Source organism: Microtus oregoni, unplaced genomic scaffold, assembly GCF_018167655.1.
Source record: "Microtus oregoni isolate MIOR12 unplaced genomic scaffold, Mior012 000077F_ref0000221, whole genome shotgun sequence".
NCBI lineage: Eukaryota > Metazoa > Chordata > Mammalia > Rodentia > Cricetidae > Microtus > Microtus oregoni.
The window spans coordinates 4,744,068-4,757,970 of NW_024544029.1; the positions used below are offsets into that span (position 1 = coordinate 4,744,068).

At 55.6% G+C, this 13,903-nt stretch overlaps 1 protein-coding gene across 2 annotated transcripts; it reads left to right on the forward strand.

Annotated features, from left to right (window-relative positions):
- Positions 1 to 1,498: 1,498 nt before the first annotated feature.
- On the forward strand, positions 1,499 to 13,790 carry Cacnb3 (calcium voltage-gated channel auxiliary subunit beta 3). Of its 2 annotated transcripts, none has more exons than XM_041642617.1 (13): positions 1,499 to 1,657; positions 7,997 to 8,119; positions 8,288 to 8,410; positions 9,670 to 9,785; positions 10,015 to 10,079; positions 10,284 to 10,303; positions 10,532 to 10,612; positions 10,711 to 10,769; positions 10,911 to 11,020; positions 11,215 to 11,366; positions 11,512 to 11,607; positions 11,707 to 11,856; positions 12,533 to 13,790. In XM_041642617.1, the coding sequence occupies exons 1-13, from the start codon at positions 1,616 to 1,618 to the stop codon at positions 12,845 to 12,847; spliced, it is 1,452 nt and encodes a 483-aa protein (XP_041498551.1). In that variant the 5' UTR covers positions 1,499 to 1,615; the 3' UTR covers positions 12,848 to 13,790. The 2 variants fall into 2 exon arrangements, with proteins under 2 accessions (XP_041498551.1, XP_041498550.1); XM_041642616.1 differs by lacking the exon at positions 1,499 to 1,657 and adding an exon at positions 3,736 to 4,045.
- Positions 13,791 to 13,903: the final 113 nt, after the last annotated feature.

Here is a 13,903-nt window from a genome sequence, read left to right on the forward strand (position 1 = left end):
CAGAGGACAGTCAACTAAGCAGAGAGGGAGAAACAGTCTCTGGAGACCTTCAGAGAATAGGAAGGTGGAGGGGAGGGGTCCTGAGCCCCCTCCATCCCAGAAAGTGGGTTCGAAGGGCTGAGAAATGGAGTTTTCCAGCTGATGTTATGGTGAACTTGGTGAACTTGGAGATCCACCCAGGTCGTTAAGGTCTCAGTTCTGTCTCCATGAAGGGGTTTGCTCCCACCTGCCCCAGGCCCAGGCGCAGCCAATATCTTAAGAACAGGGAAGGGTCCAGTATCGAAGGACCAATGAGAGGTTGGTCCGCTTAGAAGGGTGTAGGAAGCAAGCGAATTGGGAATTACACCTTCGCTCCCGCCCTCCCCCGCCCCCCCCCCCCCAGAACTTGGGCTTGTCGGCTTTGACGTGCCCGCCGGAGGGGACGAGAAGGGGTACTGACCCGAGAAGCGGTCCTGCGACTTTGTGCTCTCTGCTGCCCAGACTGAGCTGGGATGCTGCCTGGCTTGCCTGGGCTCCCCCTAAAACCAGGATGGAGGTAAGAGCGGTCTGGGGCTTTGGAGGGGTCACGAGTGTCTCAAAGGAACCCCATAGGGGTAGGGACAGACTGCAGCTTGGGGTTCTATCCTGGGGGGTCTGGAGATGGGATGTGGCTCCTGGAGGGGATGTGGCTCCTGGAGAGGGGGGAAAGGATTCAGGTGGGTCTAGATACAGGCTGCGCCCTCTGCGGCAGCGCCTCCTGCTGGCAGGAGACAGCACGTGCGGTGGGTGCCGCCACCTGGAGGGCGGGTGCGGACACCCGGGCATCGAATCTAGGGGGCGCTACAGCGAGTAGGGAAGCAGCCGCCTCACCTCGCCTTGACCTTCCCTTTGGCGGATCTGAGACCTGCAGCAGCACTAACTGACACAGGAGGCGTCCCTGCTAGGCTGTCTCCCTAAGAATTCTGCAGAAGTCACAGGGTCGGGACCTGGAAAGGGAGGCTGGACGTGGCTTCCTCGAACTCTGAGGGGCGTCTTGAGGCTTAGGCAAGCAAACTGAACACCAGCACTCTTCCTTCTCGGTCTGCTACCCGGCTGAGGTGGGGATGCAGTAGGGCCTTTCTTCCTGGGGCGCAGGGCGGATGGGGGGGGGGCGGTAGGACACTACCGGCTCCAAGCCGGGGCCTGGAGGGAGCCGAACCTCCCCCTTAAAGCTCCGGTGCCTTGCTTGTCTTTGAACCTTTCCCGCCCTCTGCGTGCGGTGGCAGAGCTCCACAGACCATGCCCTTTCTGGAAACCCGGTGGAGGGGGAGGGGATGACTTGGGGCGGGGGAAGCGAGGTGAGGATAGAAGGGCGGTGAGAGACACCAGATGAATAGAAAAATGGGGTGGTAGAGAGGGAAGGCTAAAGTGGGGAGGGACTGGGAGTGAAAGATTGAAGGAGGAGGCTAGAAAGGAAGGGGGGGGAGGAAAAGGGGTGGAACCAGGAGCTAGGAGAGGGAGCGGGCGACTGGAGCTGGGCGGGCGTGGGGCGAGGCCAGGCGTGCAGACTGGAGCAGTGTGCAGAGCCGCGGCTGGGTCCTGCTCCCGCCTCGGAGCCCCTGGCCCGGGGGAGGGGGAGAGGCCACTAGCCCGGTCTATGTCTTTTTCTGACTCCAGCGCAACCTTCCTGCTGAACGAGGTAACCTCTGGGGCCCCCTCCCCAGAGGGGTGGGAGGAAAGCTCCGGCATTTGGGAGAAACTGCAGCACGGAGAGGGAGGGAAAACAAGAGGCAGGGACCTCGGGGGGGGGGGGGGGGGGAGGAGAAAGGGAAGGTTGGAACTGGCGGCTCCTCCAAAATGTGCAGACAGGGCTGATGGGGAGCCGGAAAAGGGGCTAGATTGGAAGGAGGGCTGTGCCAAGCTCCCTCTGTGACCCTCTTTGAGTTCCTTGCGGGGAGGGAGCAACCTAACAGCTGGAATGCTAGGGGCCTCCCTGTGGTGTAGAATTCCCAGCTCCTGCCTCAGTTTCCCCACTTGGTGCCCAGGAATTGGGATCTGCCCAGCTTCCTGGCAGGCTTTGGGCTTTCCTCCTTAGTCCTGCTGCCATAGCTAGATTAGCATGATAACTAAACTAGGTAGGTGTGACTGTAGTGAGAAATGAAGGGGCACTGGTTAGCAATCAGAGGTACAGGTGGAGGCAAGGAAGACCAGGTGCCTGCAGGACCCAGGGGATGCCTGTAGGTATGGGGAACTTGAACCCATCTCCTGGGGAGGAGGTTGGCATGGCAACGGATCACTCAGGGGCAGACTTAGACACCAGTTGTCCCAGCTGGGAATGAAGGCAACACGGTGTGAGGATGGGGTACTGCTAATAGCAAATCCACAGTCCCAGGACTCTCTATGGGTGGAGAGTCCTAAGATGAGAGGCCAGGAAAGGAGATTCCAGATAGGAATCTCCCAGGAGAGAGGCTGGAGGGGCTTACTCTTTGGTACCTACCTCTCCACCCTCTGGAAGGAGGGGACTAAAGAGACAACGAAAAAGGAAGAAAAGGAAGGCACAGGTGGTGCTTGGGAACACAGAATATAATATTTTACTAACCCCTACACATGCAGGATTTCAGCGGTGAATTTTGGCTGTCTACCCCACGCTCGGCTGCTGCCCTCGGTAGCAAGGGTTCGAATAAAGTTGCCTGCCAGTCCTTCTAACAGAAGGAAACAGACTAGGGTGTCATAAGATGAGCCCCCCCCCCCCCCGCGCGTCTTTTTCTTGCCAAGGAAACAGGAAGATGAGACATAGGTGAGAAAGCAGTTGGCTTGGGTGGTCTTCCTCTCCCATACACGCTACCTTCTAATAGATCTCATTAATCCTTCCTTGCAAATTGAGGCTTTCTGATTTCCCTGTAGAGCAGGAAAGGAAAGGATGGGCAGAGTCCTGGACTGGGATTGAGGAACTAGGAATGGAAAGGAACTGGGCTGAGGGGGCAAGACACCAGGCCTGGCTGATCTCTCCCTTTAGGTTCACCAAAAACAGCCCCTTTCTGCCCGAGTTCCCACGGATGCCGTGGCAATGTCTGTCACAATCCTTGGCAGGGAAGTGAGGAAGAGAATATCCATCATGGCTTAAGTTGGATGAAATCTGCCCGTGCAACAGGTGTGGGAAGGACTAGCCAGAGTACCCGAACTTCCCCCTTTCAAGGGTCGGTCCTTTGCTGCAGCCCGGAACACAGAGGACCACGCACCTGTTGGGGCAGGAGCTGCTTGCATGGCACCGGTCTAGGATCTCCAAACCATTTCTCCTCAGTACCACTGTGGGGTTTGCTTTGGGAGTCTCCTGGACGTGCAGGGAGCCGACACTGCGCTATCACCTGAGACCTAGCCCCACCCGTTGCCCGCCCCCCTATAGCTCTCCATTTTCCTGTCTTGCGCGGCCTCTCTGCCTCCAGCCCTCCTCTCTCTCTATCCAGCCTCCCCGGCTTCCGCACCCTCTCGATTCTTCGCTGGGGTCGCGTCTTGTAGCAGCGTCTCGCCCCTTCCCCTCCCCCGCGCCAGCCCTTTGTTTCCCGGCGGAGCAGTTCCTGGGTTGCGAGAGTCCCTGTCTCCGCATCTCTCCTCGCCCCGCCTCCTCCCTGCCGGGATCCGCCCCGCCTGCAGCCTCTCCGCCCTCCTTCCCTGTCGCCCCGGCCCCAGAGGTGCCGGGGACCCACCTTCCCGGCTAGCGTGCGCCCGGTTCCGCGGCCCCGGCGGCCCCGCCGCCCGCGCCTTCCCGGGAGGGGGTCAGGTGGGCGGGCACTATTGTTGTGGGAGCCGGCGGCAGATTCCTCAGCCGCGCTGGCGCGCTCGGGGTGGGACCGACTGGGCTGGGGGGTGGGGAGGGGAGCGGTGATCTGAGCTGGGAGCAGCTGGTCTTCGCGGCTCGTTCCCTCCTTCGCGCTCGCGCTCTCCGCCGCCGCCCGCAGGGCTGCGCGGTTCGGTGGCATCTCGGGCGCGGCCCGCCGTCCTCGCCCCCGGCGCCGCTCGCTCCCCCCCCCCTCCGGATTCCCCCATGTATGACGACTCCTACGTGCCCGGGTTTGAGGACTCGGAGGCGGTGAGTGCCCACGGGGAGGGTGGGGGTGGGGGAGTTGGGATGACACCTCTCTCTTCACCCCTTCCCCCAGTTCAGGACTTTGAAAAACGCCTTGACAGCGGGGCCGGGCGCGTAAGGGGGCCTCTCTAGGAAAGTGGGGATATGGGCTTTCATGGCCAGGTCTCCCAGGTACTCGGGTGTGTGCAGAGGGACAGTGTAGGGAGAAGGCTCGAGCAGGTGGCCCCAAAGCTCAAGACATAAGGGGCAGAGGGAGGAAGCACTGAAGGCCCTGGCACCGAGGCTTTAGAGGGAAAATGGAACGTCTGTAGTTCTAAATTCTGGGTTTATGGGGTCTGAACAGAACAGAAGCAGAGCTTCAGGGGAGACACACCGGACCTGTGCCTCAAGTAAATGACAAATTGGGGATCTGGAAGAACATTAGAGAGTCGGGTATCAGCCTCTGCAGATAGGAATTCTAGAACTTGACGATGTCTGTTATCCCTCTCTGCCCACCACCCATGCGCATGACCTGGACCCCTCACCCTGACTATAGCCCAGCTTCTTCCAAAGGCCAGCCACCACACGAGTGGGCCCTCAGACTGAGTTCAGTCCACCTTCTCAGCCCCCCTGCTAAGGATTTCTCTGAGCTCCTGCTCAGCATGGAGGACCTGGAGGTGAGGCCAGGGGAGCTCAGGTCATGGGGATGGAAAGGAAGCTCTTTGCTCAGAGAACCAGGCAACCAATAAATATTTAATTCTCCTCTTTGCTTTTATCTCCTGACCCACTGAGACAAATCAGCTCATTAGGCAGTGATTCCCGGAGCTCAGAAAGCAGAAAGAATGCCTGGAAAGATGGGACAAGAGCGGGGAGCAGTTTCAGAGCCCCTTGGAGTTGCCAGTTTTCCGGCAAGCACTCCACAGGAGAGCCTTCTTGGGAAAGGACCTCTATCCCCTGATAGGATTGGGTCAAATCTCCTGTCTCACACCCAGGACAGATGCGCAGTGAGGCTCAGGACAGGCACATGGCAGTCGATTCTGGGACCAGGCTCCTTCCGGACCCAGTTTTCCACGGGGCTCTGGGGCTAATTGCATTGCTATAGAGCAGATAGATGCTTTTCAAGGCTCTGGTGGGCACCTCTTTCTAACAGTTGAAGGGACAGCTGGTGTAGCCCAGGGTGCCAAGATGAGCTCGGGAACAGACCTGTCTGAGGCCATGGGGCCTTGGGTGCTCATTTTTCATCCCTGCTGAGAAGTCAGGCCAGATAAGCTGGCCTGTGGATGCAGTTTGAGAGCAGCCTGCTGACCCATTGCTCCCTCCTGACCCTCTGTTTCTTGGGTCCCCCCCCCCCCCCCCCGCTCTGCCTCCTCCTGCTAGCTCATTGCTCTCCCTGAGGCCCCCTCTGAAGCAGTAGGAGGGAGATCAGGCTCTAAATAAATCCACTGGGCTCATCTCCCTCCTCTTCTTCCCCCGTGCCAGGCAAGAGAGGAGCTGCAGCCTGCCCACACACTTGCCAGGCAAGGGGGGCAACCACCAGGGCACTGTGCCAACTCCAACAACTCCAAAGTGCTGAGACTCTGTCTATTGGGGCATAATGGGGTAGGGAGACAAGGCCCTAACGTGTTCTACCGGGTGTTCCCACCTTCCTATTGATACCAGACCAGCACAGACAATCCCCCAAGGACATAGGAATTGTGGAAAGTGGCTTCCCATTCAGGACACAACTCATTAAACAATTTGGGGATAGATCTGTCATTCTCACCTAGACAGGGTTAAGAGGTCATCCAGCCTAGATACCCCAGATACCCAGAGGACTAAATTAGTCTGAGAGCTAGCATCAGTAGAGGTCAAAGCGACACTTCTCCCAATACCTGCTGGGTACCTAGGAAGTATCTCCTACATACACAGTGGGTGGTCATCCTGACTTGCTCTGGCCTTTCTCACCTGCTGGCTTCTATCCCACCCTACCCCCCGCTTTGCAAGCCTTACCCTGCAGCTAGCACTTACGTCCTGGAGTGAGGTTCCTCACGCCATGTCAAGGTTTTTTTTCTGGGACTCAGCCTTGTTCTGCCTTGACCAGAGAGTTGGGGAGCAGCAAACAGCCTCCACTTGTGCAGAACAAAAGACTTTCCCGCTTTGGCTCTGCCTTGAGCCTTTGGTTTACAATAGACACAGCCCCCAGCTCAAACTCCGGGTCTCTGCACTGGCAGGGTTGGGGGAGAGGCAGGGTCGACAGCAGGAGTGTGTTTGCCTTCTCCAAAGAGAGTTTGACTCCTGCTGCCTAGTAGTTGGTCCTAGTCCCCTAGCCCAAGGATGCCAGGTACTGTTCTTCAACCTGGACATTCTGAAACCTCTTTTTCTACACACACTCTTTTTTACCTTTTCTGTGCCGCTGTCAGGGAAGAGTCCCTCCAGACAGCTGCAGGTAAGGAGAAACTGAGTCTCAGAAAAGATCCCCCTTTCCCTAATCCAGTTACCTTAACTTTCAGATGCTTGTCTCAAAGTTTGGCATCTTCTTTATGGTCTTGAAGATGAACTCTGCAACCCTTCAAATGTACACTCCTTACCCTAAGATCTTATTATGAGCAGGGTTCAAAGACTGTTCTTGTTCACATTACCAAAAGCACCCCATCCCCAAGGTCCTGTATCTCAGCTGGGTTGCCTGGCGCTAGCGTAGCTTCCCTCCAGGGCCTGCTATCCCTTGGACCCTGGGGAAGGCAAGGGAGCTACAGGCCAGGTGGTAGGTGTGATAGCCTCACCTGTACCCAGGAGATAGCTTTGTATTGCTTTCTCATTCTGTCTTCTTGCTGCTGACACCTGGCCAGTTTCCAGTCCTAGCAGGTGTGGGAGGAAAGAAAGTAGTGGGTGGGGAGAGCAAAGGAGAGGTCAAGTCTAAGAGTCTGCGACTTTGGGCCCAATCTTCACATTGTAAGGCAAGTATTCATTCGTTTAACAGATTTCAAAAGCCGGGCGGTGGTGGCACACTGGCATCTGGGAGGTAGAGGCAGGCAAGTATCTGTTTGGTCTGTTTAGAAAGTTCTAGGCTAACCAGTGCTACATAGTGGACCCTGACTCGAATAAGAGCAACAAAAAACTCTGACTAGTGATCAAATGGCCACATCCGGACAGGGTTGTGCATGCATGCATGCATGTGTTTTAATTTACTGTGTACATGTGTGTGTAAGCTCACACACATGCCACTGTGTGATCAGAGGACGACTTTAGAGATGGGTTTTCTGTTGGTTCCACGATTTGGTCATCCTGTTATCCTGTTAAAGCAGAGAATATGCCTTTACTCAGTCCCCTACCCCATCTGGCGGCGGCGGCTTCTTCTTCTTCTTCTTCTTCTTCTTCTTCTTCTTCTTCTTCTTCCTCCTCCTCCTCCTCCTCCTCCTCCTCCTCCTCTTCTTCCTCTTCCTCCTCCTCCTCCTCCTCCTCCTCCTCTCCCTCTTCTTCTTTGGAGGGAGGGTCTCAAGTAGCACAGGATGGCTTTTACCTCTTTCTAGCTGCAGTTGAACTTTAACTTCTGATCCTCTACCTCCCAAGTGCTGGAATTATAGGTGTGCACCACCATGCCTAGCTCTGACCAGCATCTCTTGGCTAGCTGTATTCTCGCCAATTGTCTTAAAGGGATAATGGCCAGGTTGCTTCAGGCTAGCATGGATAAGAAAGAGGGCCTGGTTTCCTGGATTCGACACCATCTCAAATACATCATATGTAGTATTTTCCCTTCCCTCTGCTTCAGAGGACATGGTAGAGAGTAGAAAAGAGAGGAGAAAGTGAAGGTTCTATTCTGATAGGTGTGGGCAGAGGGGCCCTGATCTTTGCACATGTGGATTGGGCCAGCCTCCCTGTAGCCTCAGAGACACTGGGGGGCACACAAGAAGCAGTGTAAAGGGTCAAATCATTCCCTAGAAGGTGGAGAAGTAGCATTAAGGTTAGGAGGGGCCTTTTACACAGACTCTCCCGTCCCAGGGTTCAGCCGACTCCTACACCAGCCGCCCCTCTCTGGACTCAGACGTCTCCCTGGAGGAGGACCGGGAGAGTGCCAGGCGAGAAGTGGAGAGCCAGGCTCAGCAGCAGCTGGAGAGAGCCAAGGTATACCTGCCGGCAGGGGACCAGGCTAGGAGCAAACCTGTGCCCAGGGTCACGTCAGGGTGTGGAAAATGTGTGGCGGGCAAGAGGCTTCTCATCTGGGGCCTCTGCCTGCCTTCCTCCAAGAGATGTTCTGGTCTCTCTCATTGCTCTGGTGATCAAATTTCCCAGCACAAACCTGTGGCTTTTGCTGTGAGGACCAATGTCAGCTACTGTGGGGTGCTGGATGAGGAGTGCCCAGTCCAGGGCTCTGGAGTCAACTTCGAGGCCAAAGATTTTCTGCACATTAAAGAGGTAATCAACCTTATTCTCCCCCGAAGCATAATCTAGCACTTAATTTTCCTGTTGCTGTCTCAGGCCCTGGTACCTTTTCAGTTCTCCATCGAAAATAAGTCCTCAACTCCTCCAGTTTTATCTGTATCCACACACCTGTGTACCCCTTATACACAGACCTGACTCCTCCAGCTTCATTGTGTGCACACCTGTGTGCCCCTCATACACAGACCTGACTCCTCCAGTTTCATTGTGTGCACACCTGTGTGCCCCTTATACACAGACCTGACTCCTCCATTTCATCTGTGTGTGCACACATGTGCGCCCCTCATACACAGACCTGACTCCTCCATTTCATCTGTGTGTGCAGACATGTGCGCCCCTCATACACAGACCTGACTCCTCCATTTCATCTGTGTGTGCAGACATGTGCGCCCCTCATACACAGACCTGACTCCTCCATTTCATCTGTGTGTGCACACCTGTGTGCCCCTTATACACAGACCTGACTCCTCCATTTCATCTGTGTGTGCACACATGTGCGCCCCTCATACACAGACCTGACTCCTCCATTTCATCTGTGTGTGCAGACATGTGCGCCCCTCATACACAGACCTGACTCCTCCATTTCATCTGTGTGTGCAGACATGTGCGCCCCTCATACACAGACCTGACTCCTCCATTTCATCTGTGTGTGCACACCTGTGTGCCCCTTATACACAGACCTGACTCCTCCATTTCATCTGTGTGTGCACACATGTGCGCCCCTCATACACAGACCTGACTCCTCCATTTCATCTGTGTGTGCAGACATGTGCGCCCCTCATACACAGACCTGACTCCTCCATTTCATCTGTGTGTGCAGACATGTGCGCCCCTCATACACAGACCTGACTCCTCCATTTCATCTGTGTGTGCACACCTGTGTGCCCCTTATACACAGACCTGACTCCTCCATTTCATCTGTGTGTGCACACATGTGCGCCCCTCATACACAGACCTGACTCCTCCATTTCATCTGTGTGTGCACACCTGTGTGCCCCTTATACACAGACCTGACTCCTCCATTTCATCTATGTGTGCACACATGTGCGCCTCTTGTGACATCTGCGATGCTACCCGACTTGTGGCGGGAACCTGGCTGCACTCTTCTGTGATGCCATCATACTCTCCTTGGCCCTTCTTCTGCCTTCCTTACACCAGCTTCCCAAAGTCTTTCCTGGCTCAGAAGCCTGGACCAGTGCCTCTCACAGTTCCTCCCCACTCTTATCCATTCCTAGAAGTACAGCAACGACTGGTGGATCGGGAGGCTGGTGAAAGAGGGGGGAGACATCGCCTTCATCCCCAGCCCCCAACGCCTGGAGAACATCCGGCTCAAACAGGAACAGAAAGCCAGGTGAGAACGGTGCTAAGACTCAATAAACACACACCCCAAACACAGACACCTGACCCACAGAACACAGCTGCACGTTTATACCTTGTAAGTCCGCACTCACATACACACATAACATACATGCTTAACTGTCATAAAGGTTGCTAATTTGTAAATCATTAAATAATGTCTGGAACTGACGGACACATTCAACCCCCCCCCCTTTTTGTTTTACCACCCCCATCTCTGTCAGGAGATCTGGGAACCCTTCCAGCCTGAGTGACACTGGCAACCGACGCTCTCCTCCTCCATCTCTAGGTAGCCTTCCCTCAGCTCACTCATGGGTGGATGGGCAGATAAGACAGTGGAAGGGGGTTCTCCTCAGTGAGGTTTATGGGAAGGGGCTGGTGGAGGGATTGTAAAAGCAGGAGAACCCCATTTTCTCCCCTGGGGAAGGGACTACCACGCCCCCAGGCCCTTTTCCCTTCACCAACTTTAATCTTTTATTTCCTTTCCCAAAAGCCAAGCAGAAGCAGAAGCAGGTGAGTCGGAAGGGGACCTGGACTGGGGGGCTGGGGGATTGGGGGGCTGAGGGGCTGGGGGCTGGGGGGCTGAGGGTCGTTGTGGATTTTGGTTCTGGTCAAGTCACTGCTGGCATCTGCAGAACAGAGGGGAGGGAACCCAGAGCTCTTGACTCTGCCCCCAGAACAATCAGGCGTAAAGTGGGTACCAAGACCAAGATTTTGTCTGACCTCCTGGCCATTCTGCAGGCGGAACATGTTCCCCCATACGATGTGGTGCCCTCCATGCGGCCTGTGGTGCTGGTGGGACCCTCGCTGAAAGGTTATGAGGTGAGGACAGTGGGGACGGTCTGTGTGGAGGGCGTGAACTCTTAGGGACATTGCCTGCCTCCTGGGACCTTCTGTCAGTGCCATACCCTCTCCTCCAGGTCACGGACATGATGCAGAAGGCTCTCTTTGACTTCTTAAAACACAGGTTTGATGGCAGGTAAGTTGCCCTGGCCTGGAATGGAATGAGAGTCGGGAAGAAAATAATTCCTCATGCCCAGAGCTACTCTCCTCCCAAGGAGAGTTGGAGCTGGGTAAAGAAGGTCTTGGGTTTGAAGGCCGCTGTGACCCTCCACACCAGGATCTCTATCACGCGGGTCACAGCTGACCTCTCACTGGCTAAGCGGTCTGTGCTCAACAACCCTGGCAAGAGGACCATCATTGAGCGCTCCTCTGCCCGATCCAGCATTGGTGAGCACTCCTTTGTTCTGCTTCTCTGCTACTCGATGCTTGTCAGAGCTTTTTTTTTTTTTGCCCATGCCCCACCACCTACCCCAGGTCTGCCCTCATTGGCCCAGTCCATTGCCTGTCTCACCGCATACAGCCCTCAAAGCCCTGGATTAAACAGTGGGCAGAGCCCCTGGTGAGCTGCTCCCCTTCCTTAGCTGAAGTGCAGAGTGAGATTGAGCGCATTTTCGAGCTGGCCAAATCCCTGCAGCTAGTCGTGTTGGATGCCGATACCATCAACCACCCAGCACAGCTAGCCAAGACCTCACTGGCCCCCATCATCGTCTTCGTCAAAGTATCCTCACCGAAGGTAAGCGAAACTGGGGTGATTGGTCCCACAGGTGATGTCCCCTAGATGCCCTGTTACAAGTTGAGAATGTGCCTAGTTCCTTCCAGGCCCAGCTCTGACTGGAGCCCCTAGAGTCTCTAGGTCTATCTCTGCCCTTCTACTTCAGGTACTCCAGCGGCTCATCCGCTCCCGGGGGAAGTCGCAGATGAAGCATCTGACGGTACAGATGATGGCGTATGACAAGCTGGTTCAGTGCCCACCAGTGAGTGCTTGGGTCAGCTGCAGCCACACCCTATTCCAGGGTGCAGGAGCTCTGGGATTGCTGTTGAGGAGCCAACCTCCTCGTGTGCTTTCTCTCCAGGAGTCATTCGATGTGATTCTGGATGAGAACCAGCTGGAAGACGCCTGCGAACACCTGGCCGAATACCTAGAGGTTTACTGGCGCGCTACCCACCATCCAGCGCCTGGCCCTGGACTTCTGGGCCCTCCTAGTGCCATCCCTGGACTTCAGGTAACCATTTCCAGTGGGCAAAATGTGCAGGCTTACACAGTCCAAGCGAAGCTCCTGCCCTGCCCAAAGGGATTGCCCTTGGTCTGCATGTGAAGCCAGGGATGGTACAACTGTCAGCTCTGCTTCAGCTTGCTCTACAGACCTAGGGCGTATAGGTCAAGGAGCTTCCTGGTTGAAGAGCACAGTGAATGAGTAATCAGAGATGGACCTTCCAGGGTCAATGGAAACATTTTATTCCCATTCTCCCAGTCACTTTTTGTTTCTTTCTTTCTTTCTTTTTTTTTTTTTTTTGATTTTTCGAGACAGGGTTTCTCCGTAGCTTTTGGTTCCTGTCCTGGAACTAGCTCTTGTAGACCAGGCTGGCCTCGAACTCACAGAGATCCGCCTGCCTCTGCCTCCCGAGTGCTGGGATTAAAGGCGTGCGCCACCACCGCCCGGCTCCCAGTCACTTTTTAAGGGAGAGCCTGAATTTGCAGGAGCCCAAACTCCCGCTTTCTATGTCTGGCCCAGAAGAATGCCCCAGCTTACTTCCTTCCTCACACTATTTAAAACAAAACAAAACAAAACCTGGGAACTGAGAATAGAGGGGGAAGAATCCCACCTCCCTGTCAGAGTCCTGGGAGAAGCAAAGGCCAGGTCTGCTTCATCTTACTTAGACCTGTTGTGTGGCCCCCAGAACCAGCAGCTGCTGGGGGAGCGTGGTGAAGAGCATTCGCCCCTGGAGCGGGACAGCTTGATGCCCTCAGATGAGGCCAGTGAGAGCTCCCGCCAGGCCTGGACCGGATCTTCACAGCGCAGCTCCCGCCATCTGGAGGAGGACTATGCAGATGCCTACCAGGACCTGTACCAGCCTCACCGCCAACACACCTCGGGGCTTCCCAGTGCTAATGGGCATGACCCCCAAGACCGGCTCCTAGCCCAGGACTCGGAGCACGACCACAATGACCGGAACTGGCAGCGTAACCGGCCTTGGCCTAAGGACAGCTACTGACCACCACCTGCCCTACCCTGGCAGGCACAGGCACAGCGGCTGGGGTGCCCACCTCAGGCTGGAGTTAGACTGGCATTAGGCTGCCACTAGGTTCAGCTCCCACAACCCCCTGCCCAGCCCCTGGTCCAGGGCTGACTGTGGTCCCAAGGTTCTGGGAGAAGCAAGGGGCCCCCTCACCTCCTGGGCACAGTGACCCCGTAGGCTCTCATCCCAGGTACTAGCTGTGTTCTGTACCCTTGGCACCTTCCTCACCTGCACAAGAAGCTGCCGCAGTGGGCAGTGATCTCAGGCCAGGATCACTTAGCAGGGGACGCCCGACCAGAATGGATGCCCCTCTAATAACAGGGGTGGGAGCGTGGGCAGTACAGCATGAGTCCTAACAAGGGGCTCAGTTGTGCTCTGGGCTCTAAAGGCCTCTACTCTCCTTCACTGCCACACATCAGAAACGAAACAATCAGAGCTCAACATGGTAGCACTTCTGTATGTCAGCTGGGGTGGGCAAGGACACCTAAGACAGGAGCAGTGCAGGTGAGGCTAGATAGACTCACAGCGGAAGCTCTGCTAGACAAAGGCCCTCCTCTCCAAACCAGGAAGCTTAGCACCTGGCAAGCCTAGGGAACTGGAGCACAGTGAAGCCAGAAGCTTGGACTGCGGGGGAGGGAGGAGCAGCTTCCGGCCCCCTTGCGTTTCTCATTCTTTTGCCCTTGCATCTGTCATTTCTGTTCTTTCCCTCCATGCCTCCTGCAAGACCAGGCTCCCTGACTCATAGCTGCCGCTTGTTAAGTTAGGGTTAGATGAGGACACTAGGACACAGTGGACAGCCCCCAGAGGCTGTCCACCTGGCTACCCTTGCCTTATGGCTCTAGCGTGTGACCTACAGAGCATGCTCCATTAAGAAACTGCCCCACCTCATTGTCATCTCCAATAAACACCATGCACAGTCCTCAGGTGTCTCTGGTGTGTTGACTCATATGGTTCTATATTACTGTGTGGCCTACGTCTGCAAAGTCTGCAGTATTCTGGCCCCTTTCTCCCCAAGGATTCCAGAGTGGGAAG

Coding starts and splice junctions, on each gene's coding strand:
- Cacnb3 (XM_041642616.1), top strand. CDS start 4,001: ATGTATGACGACTCCTACGTGCCCGGGTTTGAGGACTCGGAGGCG. Junction 10,304..10,531: donor CCAAGCAGAAGCAGAAGCAG/GTGAGTCGGAAG, acceptor GCCATTCTGCAG/GCGGAACATGTTCCCCCATA. Junction 10,770..10,910: donor AAACACAGGTTTGATGGCAG/GTAAGTTGCCCT, acceptor CCTCCACACCAG/GATCTCTATCACGCGGGTCA.